Source organism: Corvus kubaryi, unplaced genomic scaffold (assembly GCF_017639235.1).
Source record: "Corvus kubaryi isolate FWS band 111438036 unplaced genomic scaffold, C.kubaryi_AGA036_p1.0 37396, whole genome shotgun sequence".
In the NCBI taxonomy this organism is placed as follows: domain Eukaryota; kingdom Metazoa; phylum Chordata; class Aves; order Passeriformes; family Corvidae; genus Corvus; species Corvus kubaryi.
The window spans coordinates 15,774,241-15,790,892 of NW_024581135.1; the positions used below are offsets into that span (position 1 = coordinate 15,774,241).

The following is a 16,652-nucleotide window of genomic DNA, read 5'->3' on the forward strand; positions in this document are numbered from 1 at the left end:
GGCAGGCGCAGCGGCCAATGGCGAGCGGGGGGCGGGACGCGGACGGCCAATGGACGTGCGGGGGCGGGACCCGCGGCGGCGGCGCGCGGGATGTGACGGGCGGCGCTTCCGGGCCGGGCGGCGGCGGTGGCCTGTGAGCGGCGGGGTGGGCACGGGGGGAACGGCTTCGGGGGCCATGGGGCACAGCAGCTGGGACGGTGGTGGGGGTACTACAGCAGCTTGGGGAAGGGGGATCGCGGGGGGAGTGGCCCCGGGCGCGGTGCGGGGTTCCCGGGGCAGCGGCGGCGGAAGGGTTCCGGCCACAGTGAGGGCTCGGGCGGGGGCAGAGCGGTGGGGCGGGTGTCGAGGCGGTCACCGGCGTGTGGTTCCCGACGGGCCCATTACTCAGGCACTGTCCCGGCCGCTGGGAGCAGTAGCGATGCCGGAGAGCAGGTCCGTGTTCGAGGCCGCTCAGGACCCTGAACTCCTGCGCGGGCTGACCCTTGTCACCGGATTTGCTGCGGATGCGGGTGTTTCCGAGCTGGCACCTGGGAGCCACGGTGCGTGGGGCTCCGCGGGGACGGCGGGAAGGAAGTTATTTGGCTGAGCTCGTGTCCACCACAGATTTGGTGTTCTGTCCCCAGCTCAGCTTGGGTGATCACCCCGGAGCTTGGCCATGGGAGCTGCCTGGTGGGTGGGTAAATGGGCTTTTCTCGGTGACACCCCAGGGCCCTCGAAGCTCCTTCAGCCACAGGTTTCTTTGGATGGCTGAGGAGGGACGCAGGAGACTCCACTCCTTGCAGTGCAGCCTGTGGGGCTGCCTGTGCACACCCCTTCCTTGTTCTTCCAGAGAAAGCTACAGCGCCCAGCTGTGAGGAGAAGGCCCATGGGGTCGCTGAGGTGCCAGAGAGGATGTGTTGCTTGACCTGTGGGCAGGTGTTTGGGAGCCGGGAGGAGCAGGTGAGCAGGGCTGAGCAGGCAGCGTGAAATGGGAGTGGGGCTGGCATGACTGGTGGGATCCTGCTGTGGAAGCTCAGCCCCAGCATGGTGCAGCCCAGTGCTGGCTGCTTGCCGACTGCTCATGTCCTATTGGGATCTAGCATGCAAACCTTGTATATTTTCAATTAAAAGTATCATTTACTGGAAGTAAAGGGTAAGTGTAGCACAGGCCTGTACTTGTTCAGGTTAACTGTTTCACAGGTAACTCCTTAATAACAGTGCCATTTTCAAATCAGGACTGCTGAAGGATCCTGGAATCAGTTTAGCCTTTGGGGTCTTTCACCTCCTGCCCTTTGGTGGTGATGGCTTTCATGGACCACCAAGACGCTGCCAGCTCATACATTTTTGCTCCACAGACTGAGCACTACCGTCTTGATTGGCACCGCTTCAACCTGAAGCAGCGACTCCTGGGGCACCGCACGCTGCCTGCCGAAGTGTTTGAGGAGAAAACCCGCACAGGTGAGGAACTGGGCTGTCTGCATTGGAGCCCAGGGGCTGTCAGTGACCTCACTGGGGCTCTTCTGTGCACGGATGAAGCGTCTGCTAGCGCAGGCTCCCTTTATTCTGTCCCTGTGGGGTCTTCTCAGGGTCCAGAACTGCTTCTGATCCGTTATGATTTGTTATAGGGAGAAGGGGGTGTTTTAACTGAGCCCCTGCCTAAGCATACCTGGGGATCCAGAGCCCCAAACTCCTATCTTCCAAGGCCACAGCCCCTTTGTGATATATAGGGTTATTTGACAGAATATTTCTGGGGTTGTGGGCACTCTGCAAGTGCCCTTGAAGTCACCTGCAGAGTTTTTGGGAAGCTGTTCATTGATCTGTTTCACTGCATCTTTTTTTTTCCCTTGCAGGTGATGTTTCCAGCATCTCAGGATCCGACTCAGATAGCTCTGATGTGAGCAGTGAGTCAGAGTTGCTTCCCTCTGCCAGTGACAGCCCCTGGACCCGCCAGGTTCCCCGCTCCCACAAGGTGCTGCTGCGCAATGCAAAGGGCCAGCTCATCTCTGCGTACTGCTGCGTGCTGGTCACTGGGAAGGCAAGTCACAGCCCAGCTTTTTGGGAGAGGGACCCCAGAAAAGGTTGGTGGCACTGGGGTGTAGATATCTCTCTGACAATTGCCTCTCCTGTGATAGGAAGGGTGGACTCTGGTGCCGGGTCAGAGCCCCAGACTTGTTGGTGGCCTGTTTTTTGGCTGTGGGGTACTCCCAGAAACACAAGCAGAGGGGCTTGTGTCTGTCCTGGGGGCAGCAGGAGGTAAGGAGGTAATGCCATGGGTGCTAGCAAGGGTGTCTGTGTATCAGGATGGCATTGAGGACACGGTGGAGCTGACAGCATCGCTGCAGAGCCTCAGTGCAAGCACGTGCTGGGTTGTGCTGATGATGGGTGGCGGGCACTTCGCAGGAGCAGTGTTCCGGGGGTGAGTACAGGGGGACGGCGGGATTGCCCCTCTGGGCACAGTCAGCTGGAGCTACTTTTGCATGTTAATCCCACGCACACTAAGCTCTGTTGCTCATGCCTGCCCCTCTCCGTAGCCCACAGGTGCAGGAGCACAAGACCTTCCACCGCTACACGGTGCGAGCACGGCGGGGCACAGCCCAGGGCGTTCGGGATGCCCAGAGCCCAGGGTCAGCACCCAGATCGGCTGGGGCCTCCCTGCGCCGCTACAACGAGGCTGCGCTGCTCAAGGTGAGGAGGCACCACAGCGCTGGGCTCTTGGCAGGGAGAGCGATCCTGGCTGGCTCTGTCAGGCGGTACCACACTGCTGCTGGAGCACATGGCAGGGGCGGTGGGCTCTGGAAAAGGGGCAGGGCCGAACTGAGGCCACTCTGTCCTGGATTTGTCCCTGCTCCAGAACTATGTTTAGCCCACATAGTGTGCTCAGGATCCCATTAAGCTTCTTCTTTCTTCCCAGGATATTCAGGACCTCCTGGCAGTCTGGGCACAGCACCTGAATGAAGCTCAGCGCATCTTCCTCCGCGCCCCTCGTCACAACCGTGCGCTGCTCTTCAGCGGCAGGAACCCAGCCCTCACCCGAGGGGACCCTCGCATCTGCCACATCCCCCTCAGCACCCGCAGGGCCACCCTGCGAGAGGTGCTGCGAGTCCACACCACGCTGGCCAGCCTGCAAGTGTATGGTGAGTTGGACCAGCCCTTGTGCCTGTGGGTCAGGGCTGGTGGGGTGGCACGGTCCCTTGTGCATTAGAGGATGCTACCCTATGGGGTGGAGGTGCTAGCTCTTCAGCCCTCAGTCCCTGGAGATAGGGGGTGCTCCCTGTCCCCAGGCAATGACGGGAGCACCCTTGCTGCCCAGGGAAGGACACACCACTGGAAGATATCACTGGGTCCCCCCGTAAGGTCTGGCAGAAGAGGCAGCGGAAACCAGAGGTGGATTCCCTGCAGGAGGACACAACTGGTGAGTTGAACCATGGAGGGAGACACGACTGAGCAAGCAGGAGGGGTCTCACGTTACGGCATGGGCCAGATTTGTGGCCCAGAGGGGATTTTCAGAGTGTGGCTGGACAGGAGAAAGACAGGGTGTTCTTGGCTGAGAGCCCCGAGTGATTTGTTCTGTGTGTGTGGGGCCTTAGCCCCAGTCTTATCACCCCCCTCAGCCCCGGAGGAGGAGGAAGAGGAGGACGAAAGCCCTGCAGGGGAACTGGAAACTGTGGAAGTGACACTGGGGACCTTGGACCTCCGGGAGTTTGAAGTGATGCCTAAGCGAAACCGCAAAAGGAGGAAGAAGAGGAACAAGAAGGTGGAGAAAGGTGAGGGGGAAGAACTGGCAGGGGCAGTGTAGGAAGGCCATGGCTGGGATGCAGGCTGGCCCTGATCCTCTTCCTCACAATGTGTTGCCTGTGCAGGGCCTTGTGCTGAAGAGACTGGACACCAGTGTGGGCAGCCTGGCCTGGAGCCAGTGACAGAGCTGCAGGGGGAGGCTGAGGCTGGACTGCTTCCCTGGAGCAATGGAGGTAAGCGGGGTCGGGAGCTGCGATGCTGGATGCCTGCCCCATGTACTGGTGGCTTTTCAGGGGGGTGAAGAGCACATCATGCAGGTGCCCAGACCAGCTGGGTGTGAGAAGTCTTTAGTGCAGCCATGTGCCTTAGAGTGAGTTGTGTGTTTGGAGCCATAGCTCTGAGCCAGGAAGGCCAGGGAGCACCTGGCTAAGCCAAGTGTGTTAGGGGGATTGGAGTGGGTCTTACCTCAGGAGAGGACTTGGCTGCTGCCAACAGTGCCTAGCAATGCCATAGCACATCGCCACAGACTCTGAATGTGCTGAAGATCCTGCAGTACCCAAATCCAGCTAGTGAGATGATGCATTGTGTGTGTTCCCTAGTCAGACCAGAGCACTGCTCTTCCCAGTCTGCCCATCAGACTCCTCTCTTGTTCTTCTCTCATAGGAGACCCTCAGACCCAGCTCTGCGATGCTCTGTTCACTGCCTGCAAGACAGGGGATGTGCGGACACTGCGGCACCTCTTGGGTGTGCCAGAGAACAGGGGCCTGCCGGGGGACATCGAGGATGGGGAGATGGCACCATCTCTGGATATGGCCCACGCCCTGCTGAACCAGCCTGTGGATGAGCACGGCCACACCCTGCTTCACGTGGCAGCACGGGCAGGCAAGGCTGAGGCTGTGTGTCTGCTGCTGGAGGCAGGGGCGGACCCTGCCCTCAGGTACGGCTGCAGGGCGCCCAGTGGTTCACAACCCCTGCTGTGGGAGTCCAGCAACTCACTCCTGTCTCAGCCACAGGAAACTGGTGCCACCCTTGTCCTGGGACAGCCAGGATTGGTCTCTACAACCCAGGACGTCTGGGGTTTTTATGGGAGACGTAAGAGCTGAACCACCCTTCTCTCTGCCAGCCTGGTCTGGCATGGCACCAGGTGGGCAGTGCCTCAAAGTGCACACAAGTTTCTTGGTAGGCAGTTCCAAGGGCCAGGATAAGACAAAAGCACCATGCAGGGGCTTTCAGAGGCAAGGAGAGGATTTGGAGGATTCTGGTATAGGAATAAGGAACTTTCCCCTCCTTGGCTGTGATATCGTGCCCTGCAGTACACACTGCCCATCTCTGGGGAGTCTCTGGGCTCACAGCCCAGTGGGATGCAGACACTAAGATAGCAGTGTGAGTGAGCTGGTCTCCCTTGTCTCACAGGGACAGGCAGGAGAAGACCCCGTACTGCGCGTCTGCTGACAGACTGACCCGCAACGCCTTCCGCAAGTTCATGGTGGACCATCCAGACAAGTATGACTACAGCCGTGCCAAGGTGGGCGCCTGCCCTCTGCCCTCACCAGCAGGGAGACCCCAGAGCTCTCCTCTCCCACTCCTGCCATTGCCCCAGGCTCAGTGGGAGATGCTGCCTGCCCTCTGCCCTCAGGTGCCAGGGCCCCTGACACAGGAGATGGAGGCCAAGAAGCTGGAGAAGAAGCGGGCACAGAAAGCCCAGCGGAAGCAACGGGAGCAAGCACAGCGGGAGGAGCGGCAGCGCTGGGAGCAGGAGCAGAAAGAGAAACAGCAGTTTGCAGCCCTGTCTGACAGGGAGAAGGTGAGGATTGGGAAAGGGATGCAGCCCTGCTACGGCAGTGTTGATGCAGTGGGCTCTGGGCACAGCAGCTCCCAGGGACTGCGGGGCTGAGCTGTCTCTGCTCCCCAGAGGGCACTGGCTGCTGAGCGGAGGTTGGCTGCACAGCTGCAGGACACCGGCACAAGTCTTGCCAACATCAGGTAACCATCCCAGCAGCATGGCTGTGAAGACAAATTCTCCCGTGTCATCACAGCTGTTCCATGCCCTTCTCACTCCAATTCTCATTTCCAGTCTAAAGCTATTCCTGTCCACTCAATTTCCAGTAGTGCTTGTGTAAAAGTTTCCTCCCTTTCTTGCCCTGCTCCCCTGAAATATTTTGCTAAGAATGACTTGGTCCACTTGCAGCCAGATCTACAGCAAGCCAACACCCCAGCCACTCCTGTGTCCCCGTTCACTTTCCTCTGCCACCTCACAGCCAGCACTCCCTGTGCTTATCTGGACAGGGGCTTTAAAACCTTTATGGGGCCAAGTCCCTCCATATTCATTCTGCCTCCAAGTACCTCACACCACGTTCCCATGCAGCATCTCCTCCAGGGAGCGTGTCCTGGCCAGGCCACTGGGTGAGCACACCAGCCCTGTGAGACCAGAGGAGCCCCAGCTCCCTCGTGCTGCTGGTGTCTTGTGTCACAGCCCAGGCAGGGAATCCTTTACTCTTCTAACTCTTTTGCAAGTGTCACCTTTGCTCAGGGCCAGCTCTTCTCTTTCCTGCAGCCGCTGCTGGCATTGTGGAGAGTCCCTGCTGGGACGGATCCCTTTCCATTACCTCGACTTCTCCTTCTGTTCCACGGCCTGCCTGCAAACCCACCGCCGGGCCCAGGCTGGCCACACTTAATGCTGGAGACTGCTGCCACCTGCCAAGGATCAATGTGGTGGGGACATGGCTGAGCACTGCCTGTGCAGCAAGGGAGAGCTTGTGGAATAGCGATGGTCAGAGGGACTGCACTGGCCATGTCACTCTCCAGGGCGCCTCTGGCAAGGCTCTGGGCATGAATATCACTCTGGGTGGTGGCTGGCGAAGTTAACAACTGAGAGGTCTCCATGTGCTAGTGTGAGGGGCCAGGACTGTTTGGTGGCCTGGCTCCAGCCGGGGGTCCCACTGCCAGCTTTTCTCATGGCTACCTCATAGGTTGCTGTCTGTAGGCGGAAGGACAGATCCTGACACATACAGACCCTACCTGCGGACACCCTCGAGGCTGTGCTTTACCTCTCCTCTCCTGGCTGCCATCAGCATCTCAGCCCTGTCACGTTAGCCACTACTTCCTCTGCCTACATTGTCAATAAAGAGGTGCCTTGACCCCCTGAACATGGGGGGAGTCAGAATGAGCACTGGAACTATTTGGAATGAGTGTGGCATTGATAAGCACATCAAGCTCAGTCCTGCATCCCTTACTCATTAGCACAGGCCCTGCCTGTCCCCAGAGGAGGGCAGGAGCTCTGCCTGTCTGTTCCAGGACCTGTGCCACTTTCCTTAGCCCCTGTGCTTCATCATCCCCCTGCCATCTCCACAGCCCCAGTGAGAGGCGAGGCCAGTGCCCAGCAGTGTTTACTCTCTGGCTGAGGTGCTGCGGCCGAGTGTCCTGTTAAAAAGGGGTCTGTCAAGGAAGAGCAAGAGAGGAGTGGGAGGTGCCCCTTCCAGCTCCAGCACTGTAATATTGTTGGGGCGGCCAACGTGCAGCACCGAGCCAGGCACAAAGAGGGTCTGCTGGGGCCCACGACGGGTCCAGTACCGGCCCAAGTTGAAGCCATTTATCCACAGCAGTCCCTGGAAGATAATGGAGGTAGGACTGAGCTGTGTCCTGGTCCACCCTTATCCCCTTTCCCAGTTATGCACTGCCTTACCTTGCTCCAACCTGGGAACTTCACAAAGGTGTCCCAGGCAATGCCAGGTGTCTCAAAGGTCCCAGTATAGAAGGCTGGCCCCACGCTGCCCCCACTGCTTGATTCTGGCAGGGCAGCATGGGGCCAGCCTTGTTGGACTGCAGTGTCTATGGCCAGGGGATAGATCAACCAGTTGCTGAGAGGCCTGGAGTTCAATGACAGGTTTCCCAGCAAGCCCTGAGATGGAACAGTAGGGAAAATGAAGCAGCAGCACCTTCCACAGTCAGGACACTTGGCAACCCCAGGGCATGTTCCCCTTGCAGCAGTAAAGGTGGGATGGTATCCCCTCTTAAGAAGCAAAGGGGCCTGGCAGCTGTGGCAGCATAAATGGGAGAGGGGTGCCAGTCTCTGAGCCCTATCTGGAGGTTTGAAATGAAAGGAGGATGAGGGAGCAGGACTGGGAGTGGCCCCACCAAGGCTGGATTCTGTCTCAGGTGGCAGTAGAAGGGGTGTTTGGTCACATGGGTTGCCAGGCCATCCCCTCTGGAGCCTCAGGGCCCTCTCCCCTTACCTTAAAGTCACTGGTGTTGGCCCCGAAGCTGATCCTGCCCATGTTCTCCAGGAGTATGTCCAGGGTGTCCCCTGCCCTGCCCGTTACATGCAGCGTTGTCTGCCCGTCCCGCTCCAGCGTTCCCTGGTACTCCTAAAGCCACAAGGTCAGTGCTGCTGGCCCGTGTTCAGATCCCACCACCCCCAACACTACCAGCAGGCACATAGCATCCTGCTGCCAGCCCCACCAGAGCTAGGGCTGCTTTCTGCCCCCAAAGGGGGCAAATTTAGGCCCGAAAGCCACCCCACAAAGGCTCAATGTGGTTGTTAGCACCCTGGCTGTCTCCAAGACCCTGGCATGGCACAGCCCCACTGCCAGCAGGTCCCACAGCCCTCTGAAGCACTGTCCCAGGGACTGGTGTGCTCCCACAGCCTCACCTTCTGCAGCATTACGTAGCCACGGTCACAGATGCTGTGGGGAGGAGCAGCCAGCGTGGCTGGGTCTGGGACATCCCAGGGCAGCTGTGTGTGGTACACCACAAAGCCATGGGCCTGCAGGACACAGCGCAGTGGCACAGGAAGGGAAATGGGGCTGGAAGTGAGCTCTGCTCCTCTGCCCCAGAGCCAGGGCCAGGCAGACAGGAGCATCTCATCAAGTGTCCCCCACTACACCCAGCCTCTCACCTGCTTTAGGGCCTCAAAGGGCAGAGGGAACTGGCTCAGGATGGGCCCGGAGGGGCATAGCACATCCAAGACATCCAGGAGGTCAGCATACTGCCAAGAGAGGGATGGGTGCTGGCCAGTTGACCAGTGCTATGCTGGGGCAGTACAGCCTTCAGGACAGGCACTCACCTTCCGCAGGGCCACCCAGCCATAGGCATACTTGGGGGTGGCAGGTGGCATTGGACCAACTGGCAGGGGCTGGAACTGAACAGCAGACTGTCAGCTGCCCCCCAGGGCAAGCAGGGAGATGTCCCTTGCTGGTAGCCCCTACTGTCCTGGCACAAGCAGCAGTGCCCAGTACTGTCTCCTTCTTCCTGCCAGGTTCGTTACCTTGCTGATGACCATGCGAATAGCAAACAGCTTCTCGGTGGGGTCTCCTGCCTCTGACAGGGGGGCATCGTAGTCATAGCTAGTAGTCACTGGTTTGTACTGGTCCTTGTAGTCAGCACCTGGCCAAGGAAGTGATGTGAGCTGGAGGAAGGGGCTCTGGCACAGCCCAGGGCGTGGAACCTAGCCCCAGGCTGGCTGCAGTGCAATGGAGAGGGGCATGACCCAGAACCGTGAGCCCCTGCACAGGGACAAAAGGAGGCCCCAGGAGAGGACAAGCTTGGGTTCAAGGGCCCTTGGCTATGTGTCAGCCTGCCCCATGGGACAGAACAAGAGCCTGAATCAGGCTTCTCAGGAATGGTCAAGGAAAGCCCCCCAGCCCTGCAAGTGTGCCCCTCCCTCCCTAGGGCAAGGCTCTACTCACCGCTCCAGTAGGCAAAGTTTGTCCCTCCATGGAACATGTACCTATGATACACCCCAGAGAGCCCGGTCAGCACCCCTACAGATCCCACAGGGGCTAACCAGGCATTTCCCCTTCCCTCCTGCACCCACAGGCCCTGCTGGCCTGATCCCCATGGGAAGAAGGCATGAGGTGATGCCCACTCCCCTGCTGGCTGTGCCCTCTGCCAGCTGACTACTTGCATGTTGACGCTGGCTCCCAGCTGCAGCATGTCCTCCAGTCCCTGGGCCACCCACGCTGCACTGGTGCTGGCATGTGCCTCGCCCCAGTAGTCCAGCCAACCTGTGTAGTACTCAGAGTTGACCTGGAGGAGAAAGGGACTGTCACCTGCCTGGAGCTGGATGTCAGGCACATCCTCCCTGCTCCCTGCACCCTCTTTGCCTTGCTGCCCAGTGCCTCTGCCTCCCCAAAGCCATCACAGGTCATTCCCCCCACAGCATCCAAGCCAAGCTCACCAGGGGCCCCTTCGGTTCCACGCGGCGCTGGGCACCAAATGCCTCTGTCACATTGGATCCTGCGGAGGCGGAGAGAGGGAGGTTTGAGCAGGACAGAGAAGGAACCCATATCCTCTCTCCTCCTCCTCTTCCTCCTCCTCCTCCTCCCCTATAGGGGTACCTGGCCCAAAGTCGACGGTGGCATAGAGCCCCTGCAGGGTGCCACAGCGCAGCTCCTCCTCCCGTGTGCTGTCGGTGGTGAAGAGCAGCACCTCGCTCCCCAGCAGGGCCCGAAAGGAGCCCAGCAGATGCCATAGGTATCCATGGTCGCAGGCATAGTAGCTCCCATATTCATTCTCCACCTGCAAGCAGGGCAGGGGCTGGTACCCAGTGTGCACATGGGAGGGTTGCAGACAGGTCCCACTGCCCACTGGGGTGAGCACCCAGCTCCCCTCTCTCCTCTGGACATCATCAGATGTCCTGACAACACCCAGGTGGGTCCTGAGCATAATCTTCCAGTCCCACCATGAGCTCCAGCTCTGTCAGTGTCCCTCAAACCACAACTGGGGTGATGGCAGGTACCTAAGATTCTCAGACCTTGGATTTAGATCCAGGTCCAGAAGTTGGGAGGGATTTATCTGAGCTTTTCTGGGTAAAGTCATTGTGTACAGGATACAGGAGGCTTTTTGGGGCGAATCCAAAGATGACCCAGAGCAGGGCAGAGGACTGGGTCTCACAGCACTTTACCTGCACACTGATGATATTCCCCCCGTGCTGGTACAGGTGTGGCTTGATCTTGGGCAGCAGGATATGGAGCCAGGAGTCCACAGCTGCCAGGTAGGCTGGGGGGACAGAGGGCAGCTCAGCCTGGCTGCAGCATCCACCCCAGCCCACCTGCAGCCAGCCTGCAGATGGAAGACAGAGCAGATGGGGCAGGGTCAAGCAAGATGGGGAAGTGGAGGTGGGGGCTCCCAAAAACTGGAGAAGATGATGGGAAAGACCTCACATGAGGAGCTGGCAGGTGTGTGGAGAGGATGCCAGGACTGGCACCAGGCTGTAAGGACATGGTGGCCAGAGCCCTATGCTGAGCCTCACCGGGGTCAGAAGTGCGCAGGGTGATGTCTGGTTTCCACAGCAGCCAGGCAGGCAGGCCACCCTGGAGAAACACACATGGCAGAGAGGGAGGCAGAGAAACTGCACAGCAGCCTGGGCCCCCACAGAGCTGAAATCAGCCGGTGCAATGCGGCTTGTGGGGCAGCAGCCTGGGCACGGCAGGCATGGCACTGAAGTCAGCGTGACAGCCAGAAGGGCCAACCCTGCTGTGCCCTTCCCAGACCACCCATCACCCCTCTGTGCCAGGCTGGGGGCTGAGGCTCACCATCTCCCACTCTGCACAGATGTAGGGCCCTGGCCGCAGGATCACCAGAAGTCCCAGCTCAGCTGTCAGGTCCAAGAAGGCTTCCACATCCCGGTTCCCAGTGAAGTCATAAACTCCTGGCAGCATCTCGTGGTAGTTCCAGGGGACGTAGCTGGGATGAGAGGGGAGATCAGCATGCAGACCTAAGGGCACCCCAGCACGACAGGGAACCATCCCACCAGCTGGTCCCTCTGCTTCTGGGCACTGGCTTGCAGACTGAGCTGAGTCTGGCAACTCAGGCTGAACTGGAAGTAGCACACACTCATGCTTGTGTCTGGCAGGGGTGACCTGGGGGTCACAGCCAAGTGCAAGTGTTGGTCCTTGCTCCCTGTGGTCAGACAACACCCTTGTCTCTCTTCCTACTGATCCCAGAAGCCCCGTGGTGGCTGTGGGCTGTGCCCCGTCAGGGTTGTGCCATGGCTTACACCTGCACAGCGTTGAGCCCGCTCATGTACATCTTGAGCAGCCGGTCCCTCCAGGCAGGGCGCGGGACGCGGGCATAGTGGATGCTGCCCGAGATGTAGCGGAAAGGGGCACCGTCCTTGCGGAAGCAGTTGTGTTCGTAATCCAGCTGGAAGGAGCGTGCCGAAGGGGAGGCCTGCAGGAGAGAGGCAGAGCTGGAGGGCTGCAGAACCTCCCCAAGCCCAACTGCCCCCTCCCACAGGGCTTCTTAGGACAGGCACTGATGGGGCTGGTTCTTGGAGGAGCCCGCCCCCACAGTGGGTACCGAACTGTCCTTCCGGGACGGGAGCAGGAGGGATGAGCCGGGCAACCTCTGGTGATGGCTCTTCCCCGCTAATCAAAGACCCGGCGGCTGAGCTGGTGGCATTTGGGGGGACGGGTGCTGCTGGGGTGGGTGTTGCGAGGGCATGCAAGAGCTGGGAACGCAAGCGGGACATTGGGGCGGGACATGGGCTGCTGCAGGAGGGAGCCATAGCATGAAGAGCAGGGAGACCGATCGGCAAGCAAGGCAGATTCCGGAGGCGTCCCACCGGATCCTTCCCACCTCAGTCCTATGCGCTTCTCCCAAACTTTCCACCCTTGTTTGCTAACCTGCGTGTGCAGGAGCCCCGCTGCCAGCAGCAGGGCGAGGGCCGGCAGCGCCATCCTCGCCGGGTGCTCAGCAGGCCCGGGATGGGGGACGAAGCTGGACGTGGACACCACCACCACGTGATCCGAGAAGGCTCTTGGCCAGCGCCGGGCGCTTCCTTCTCCCGGTCCCAAGTGCAGGCAGCTGGAACAGCCGGGGCGGGACCACGGCAAAGGGGTGGGCGGTCCGATCCCCAAGGTCTGGCCCGCCGCACATCAGCCGCCGCAAAGATCCCCAGCAGGGGATGCAGGCGGCACAACGCCGCCCGAGCCAGCTCCGGCCGCGGGCACATCCCTCAGCGGGGTGGTGAGTGACAATCAAAGTGAGGGGGCGAGGAGCCTCATAAAAGTGTCACCACCAAGCAGAACCCTTCCATTGAGCTCAGCCCGCTTGTTCCATCAGAGAGGTGGTGATGGAAAGCTAGGCTGCAGCTCCGATCGGAGGGCTGCTGCTGCTGAATGAGGGAAAACGTCCCCGGGCCGAGGGCTAGAGCTGGTGACAGAGCTGGTGGCAGGGGTGTCGGGAGGTGCCTGAGGACAGGACGAGTCCGCTGCAAGGAAGAGGGACCCCGGAACGCCGGCCGCGGCGGAACCGGGCAGCGGGAGCGGCGGCGCCCCGCCCGTCGGGTGACGGGGAGGGTGACGCGGCGGGTGACGCGCGGCGGCGGGAGATGACGCGGACGGGCGATGGGGCAGACGCTGTGCGTCTGCTCCCGGGGCACCGTCAGCCTGGGGGGAGCGCGGTACCTCCTGCTCCACCGCCTGGCAGAGGGGTGCGCGGCGGGCTGGGGCGCGGGGCACTCGGGCGGGGCTTTCCCCGTGCTCCGGGAGGGATGCTCGGGCAAGGGGGATCCTCGGCCCGAGGGCGTGCTCGGGCGTGCGGGGGATGCCCGGGCACGGATGTGCTTGTGTATGGGGGATGCTCGGGCATGGGAGGTGCGCGGGCCTGGGGGTGCTTGTGCAGTGGAAGTGATGGGTGTGGCGGCCGTGCTTGGACACGGGGGTGCTTGTGCATGGGAGATGATTTGGCATTGGGGTGATGCTCAGGCATGGGGAGATGCTTAGGTATGGGGGGTGTTTGTGCATGAGGACATGCTTGGGCATGGGGGTGACACTCAGGCACAAGGGATGCTCGGGCAGGGTGGGGAGATGCTTGAGCTCAGGTCACGTTGGGGCTTGGGGAAGTACTTGGGTTTGGTGAGGGATGATGCTTCAGCATAGGTGTGCATGGCAGGTGATTCTCATGCTGAGTGACAGGGAGAGGTTCGTCATTCCCTGAAGTGGTTGCCTGGAGCCATGGGAGTGGGGATGCTTGGGCTAGTGAGGTTTTTCATACAGAGAGGGGATGCTTTGGGTTCCTGGCAGGTGCCTGCAAGGTGGGGGGATGTGCATACCTGGGGGATTCATGCTGCCCTCTGTCCCCTTCCCCTGGGTGCTCATAAATGAGAGTGGGCACAAGGCCCCAACACGGATGTCACAGCCCCCAGTCCATGCCATTCTTGACTCTTTGCAGGGGCTTCAGCTATGTGGACCTGGTGGAGGGGCTGCGGGATGGGCGCTTCTACGCCCTGAAGCGCATCCTGTGCCATGACAAGGAAGATCGCCAGGCCGCCCTGCACGAGGTGGAGATGCACGGCCTCTTCGACCACCCCAACATCCTGCGCCTGGTGGCCCACTGCATGGTGGAGAAGGGTGCCAAGCACGAAGCCTGGCTTCTCCTGCCCTATGTGAAGGTGAGGGGGGCTTTCCTGGCTGCCCCACCACCCTGGGAGCAGCAGTGGTGACCAGCTACTTGTGTTTGCCAGGGTGGGACCCTCTGGAGAGAGGTGGAAGCACTGCGAGAGAAAGGGACCTTCATGCCAGAGCAGCGGATCCTCCTCATCCTCCATGGGATCTGCCGTGGGCTGCAAGCCATCCACAGCAAGGGCTATGCACACAGGTGAGGGGTGGCAGCACTGGCTGGGGGGATTGGCAGGGGCCCCAGTGGGCATTCGGTGATGTCCATCCCCACAGGGACCTCAAGCCCACCAATGTGCTGCTGGATGAGGATGACCAGCCTGTTCTGATGGACCTGGGCTCCATGAACCAAGCTCGCATCGAAGTCAACAGCTCTCGGGAGGCCATGGCTGTGCAGGTGGGTGGCTGGGGACATCACCCTGCCAGCCTGTCCCTGCTTCAATCCCTTCATCCCTATCCTCCTCTCTGCAGGACTGGGCTGCCCAGCGCTGCACCATCTCCTACCGTGCCCCCGAGCTCTTCACAGTGCCGAGCCAGTGTATCATAGATGAGCGTACGGATATCTGGGTAAGGATCCAGCCCTCTTGCCCCCCCGTCCCACAGTGCAGGGCTGCACTGACACCACCACGCTCCAGTCCCTAGGCTGTGTGCTGTACTGCATGATGTTTGGAGAGGGCCCCTATGATGCCATCTTCCAGAAGGGTGACAGTGTAGCTCTGGCAGTTCAGAACCCCCTCACGTTGCCCTCCACAACCAGGTGAGGGGCTGGGGAGGTTCCCTGGTGGCCCCCTGTCCTGTGCACCACATGGGTCCTCCCCTCACTGTCTTTTTCTCAGGCACTCGGCTGCCTTGCAGCGCCTGCTGTTCTCCATGATGACAGTGAATCCCCAGGAGAGACCCAGCATAAATGAAATCCTCCACCAGCTGGAGGGGCTGCAGCCAGCACCAGCGGGACAGGACACCACGCAGATCTGAGCCCATCCCATTCCATTGGTGACGCGTCCTGAAGCTGAGCCAGGGGAAAAGCAGCTGCCCTAATCCCTGCTGCCATGCAGACCTGTTGCAAAGGGGATTGATGCCCTGGGGGAGAGCTGCTGCTCTGTGATGGAGATGTGTTGGATTTGGAGTGTTCTGTGCCCTGGATGCTGCTGCCTGGGCCTTGGTCTGTGTCCCTGAGCTGTGGATATGTGATCTGCTGCTAAACATGGGTCCCTTGCCAACTGCTACCTTCCCTAGAGGTGGCAGAAGAGGATGTTGTGGGACCCCTCCTGGGGATGGGAGTCGCTGTCCTGCAGCTCTGTACCCCAGGAAGGTTGCTCCTGCCCAGGGCAGAGCTGCGGGCCGGATCCGGTGCTGTGCTGGAGGGAGGCAGAGGGCCCCAATGCCCACTCTGCCACTGCTCTTGGCACTGATGTTGCCTTGTGTTTGAAGTAAAGTATGTTCTTGTGGAGGTGTGGCTGTGTCCCTGTCTGCAGGGAGGGGTCCTGCTGGGGCATGGGGAGAGCAGGGCACGCTGTCTGGGTTAAGCAGCCAAGCATTGCTGAGGGGAAGGGCAGCAGAGGCCAGCCGAGGCGGCACAGCCAGAGCATTAGCAGTAAGCAGGGAAAGTTAATCCCTGGCCCCAGAATGCTCCTATTGGGAGCTAATACAGCTCTGCAGCTGGAGCCAGACACTGCTGTTCAAAGCCTCTGGAGCTGGGCACTGCAGGACAGGGATCAGCACAGGCAGGCAGGCAGTGGCAGGGGTACAGGCAGAACTCCTCTGCTGCCTGTGAAGAGGGAGGTGGATGCCCAGACTGGGAAGCTGCCAGACCTTGGGAGGCAGGAGCAGTAGCTCTGCTCTGATGGGGGTAAGCAGAGTGTGGGGACAGCACAACCACCCCAGCACTGAGAACACCCCCAGCCCAACAGGCAGCCTTGGCTGCAGGGGCTCTCTGGGCTACCCATGAAGAGGGGGTAAAAAAAGAGATGCAGACAAGCAGTTTCACAGGGAGCGTTCCCCTCCTTTAATCCTCTCACCACACACAGCAGTACAGCAGCCGCGGGGGTTCGTGCCATGCTTGGTGCCATTGCAGGGTGCACCCACTGCACCAGAGCCAGGCACACCCCTTGCCCTCTACTGTGACTGCAGGGGCAGGGGTGCCAGATTGCTCCCACTGCTGCAACCACTATCTTTCCAGATGAGCCCACCTATCCTCAGGCTGCACATGGGGAAAAGACCCAGCAGCTGTCATCCTTTTCTTGCTCAGACGAAATCTGCTCTCCTGAGCTCCAGGATACAACATGGGGCCATATATCACATGAGGAAGCGGTACCCACCCCTGGCTGAAGCAACGAGTGGGGTGGGATGTATGCCATGGCACCAGGGACTAGACCCCAGGGCTCTTACCTGCACAGGGAGCAAGCTGGAGCTGGAGCAGAGCACTGGGAGGAAGCATAGCAGCACCAGTAGCAGGGCTGAAGCACTCACCACACACCTGACCTGGCAAGAAACTGATACAGCTGGGGGGATACTGCGAGACACGGAGGCTCGGAAACGGTT

At 60.3% G+C, this 16,652-nt stretch overlaps 4 protein-coding genes across 11 annotated transcripts in view; 2 read left to right on the forward strand and 2 right to left on the reverse strand.

The window, feature by feature from the left end:
- The first annotated feature begins 80 nt into the window (after positions 1-80).
- On the forward strand, positions 81-6,877 carry ANKZF1 (ankyrin repeat and zinc finger peptidyl tRNA hydrolase 1). 7 transcript variants are annotated; one of them, XM_042041025.1, is made up of 16 exons: positions 86-133; positions 414-539; positions 830-939; positions 1,335-1,437; positions 1,830-2,014; positions 2,280-2,395; positions 2,511-2,664; positions 2,891-3,113; positions 3,290-3,391; positions 3,567-3,743; positions 3,840-3,947; positions 4,378-4,651; positions 5,128-5,239; positions 5,351-5,518; positions 5,627-5,697; positions 6,269-6,877. In XM_042041025.1, the coding sequence occupies exons 2-16, from the start codon at positions 419-421 to the stop codon at positions 6,387-6,389; spliced, it is 2,145 nt and encodes a 714-aa protein (XP_041896959.1). In that variant the 5' UTR covers positions 86-133; positions 414-418; the 3' UTR covers positions 6,390-6,877. The 7 variants fall into 7 exon arrangements, with proteins under 7 accessions (XP_041896960.1, XP_041896959.1, XP_041896958.1 ...); XM_042041024.1 differs by having other exon boundaries at positions 88-133; positions 389-539; XM_042041026.1 differs by lacking the exon at positions 414-539 and having other exon boundaries at positions 81-133.
- LOC121670587 (tubulin alpha-5 chain-like) overlaps positions 651-16,652 on the reverse strand; it is a 19,432-nt gene continuing 3,430 nt past the window's right edge. The window contains 2 exon segments of the mRNA XM_042041053.1: positions 651-662; positions 8,386-8,392. The gene's annotated coding sequence lies outside the window, so the exon portion shown is untranslated.
- Positions 7,085-12,500, reverse strand: GLB1L (galactosidase beta 1 like). Its single transcript, XM_042041034.1, has 16 exons — positions 12,339-12,500; positions 11,711-11,883; positions 11,247-11,397; positions 10,964-11,024; positions 10,616-10,710; positions 10,050-10,230; positions 9,890-9,948; positions 9,617-9,738; positions 9,399-9,439; positions 8,978-9,096; positions 8,777-8,851; positions 8,609-8,698; positions 8,363-8,476; positions 7,947-8,078; positions 7,397-7,612; positions 7,085-7,319 (listed from the first exon to the last, which is right to left on the reverse strand). Exons 1-16 carry the CDS (start codon positions 12,390-12,392, stop codon positions 7,101-7,103), a joined length of 1,902 nt encoding a protein of 633 aa, XP_041896968.1. The 5' UTR covers positions 12,393-12,500; the 3' UTR covers positions 7,085-7,100.
- Positions 12,527-15,561, forward strand: STK16 (serine/threonine kinase 16). 2 transcript variants are annotated; one of them, XM_042041052.1, is made up of 7 exons: positions 12,527-12,681; positions 13,888-14,107; positions 14,180-14,313; positions 14,388-14,508; positions 14,583-14,678; positions 14,747-14,868; positions 14,948-15,561. In XM_042041052.1, exons 1-7 carry the CDS (start codon positions 12,620-12,622, stop codon positions 15,084-15,086), a joined length of 894 nt encoding a protein of 297 aa, XP_041896986.1. In that variant the 5' UTR covers positions 12,527-12,619; the 3' UTR covers positions 15,087-15,561. The 2 variants fall into 2 exon arrangements, with proteins under 2 accessions (XP_041896986.1, XP_041896985.1); XM_042041051.1 differs by lacking the exon at positions 12,527-12,681 and adding an exon at positions 13,020-13,147.

Bases quoted from the DNA above. Each gene is read 5' to 3' on its own strand.
- ANKZF1 (XM_042041021.1), top strand. From the start codon at position 176: ATGGGGCACAGCAGCTGGGACGGTGGTGGGGGTACTACAGCAGCTTGG. The intron at 2,665-2,890 runs GTGAGGAGGCAC...CTTTCTTCCCAG, and splicing joins ACGAGGCTGCGCTGCTCAAG to GATATTCAGGACCTCCTGGC. The intron at 5,519-6,268 runs GTGAGGATTGGG...TCTTTCCTGCAG, and splicing joins CCCTGTCTGACAGGGAGAAG to CCGCTGCTGGCATTGTGGAG.
- GLB1L (XM_042041034.1), bottom strand. From the start codon at position 12,392: ATGGCGCTGCCGGCCCTCGCCCTGCTGCTGGCAGCGGGGCTCCTGCAC. The intron at 10,231-10,615 runs GTAAAGTGCTGT...CCCTGCTTGCAG, and splicing joins GGAATATCATCAGTGTGCAG to GTGGAGAATGAATATGGGAG. The intron at 9,097-9,398 runs GTGAGTAGAGCC...TTCCTTGGCCAG, and splicing joins AAACTTTGCCTACTGGAGCG to GTGCTGACTACAAGGACCAG.
- STK16 (XM_042041051.1), top strand. From the start codon at position 13,062: ATGGGGCAGACGCTGTGCGTCTGCTCCCGGGGCACCGTCAGCCTGGGG. The intron at 14,108-14,179 runs GTGAGGGGGGCT...TGTGTTTGCCAG, and splicing joins TTCTCCTGCCCTATGTGAAG to GGTGGGACCCTCTGGAGAGA. The intron at 14,679-14,746 runs GTAAGGATCCAG...ACCACGCTCCAG, and splicing joins ATGAGCGTACGGATATCTGG to TCCCTAGGCTGTGTGCTGTA.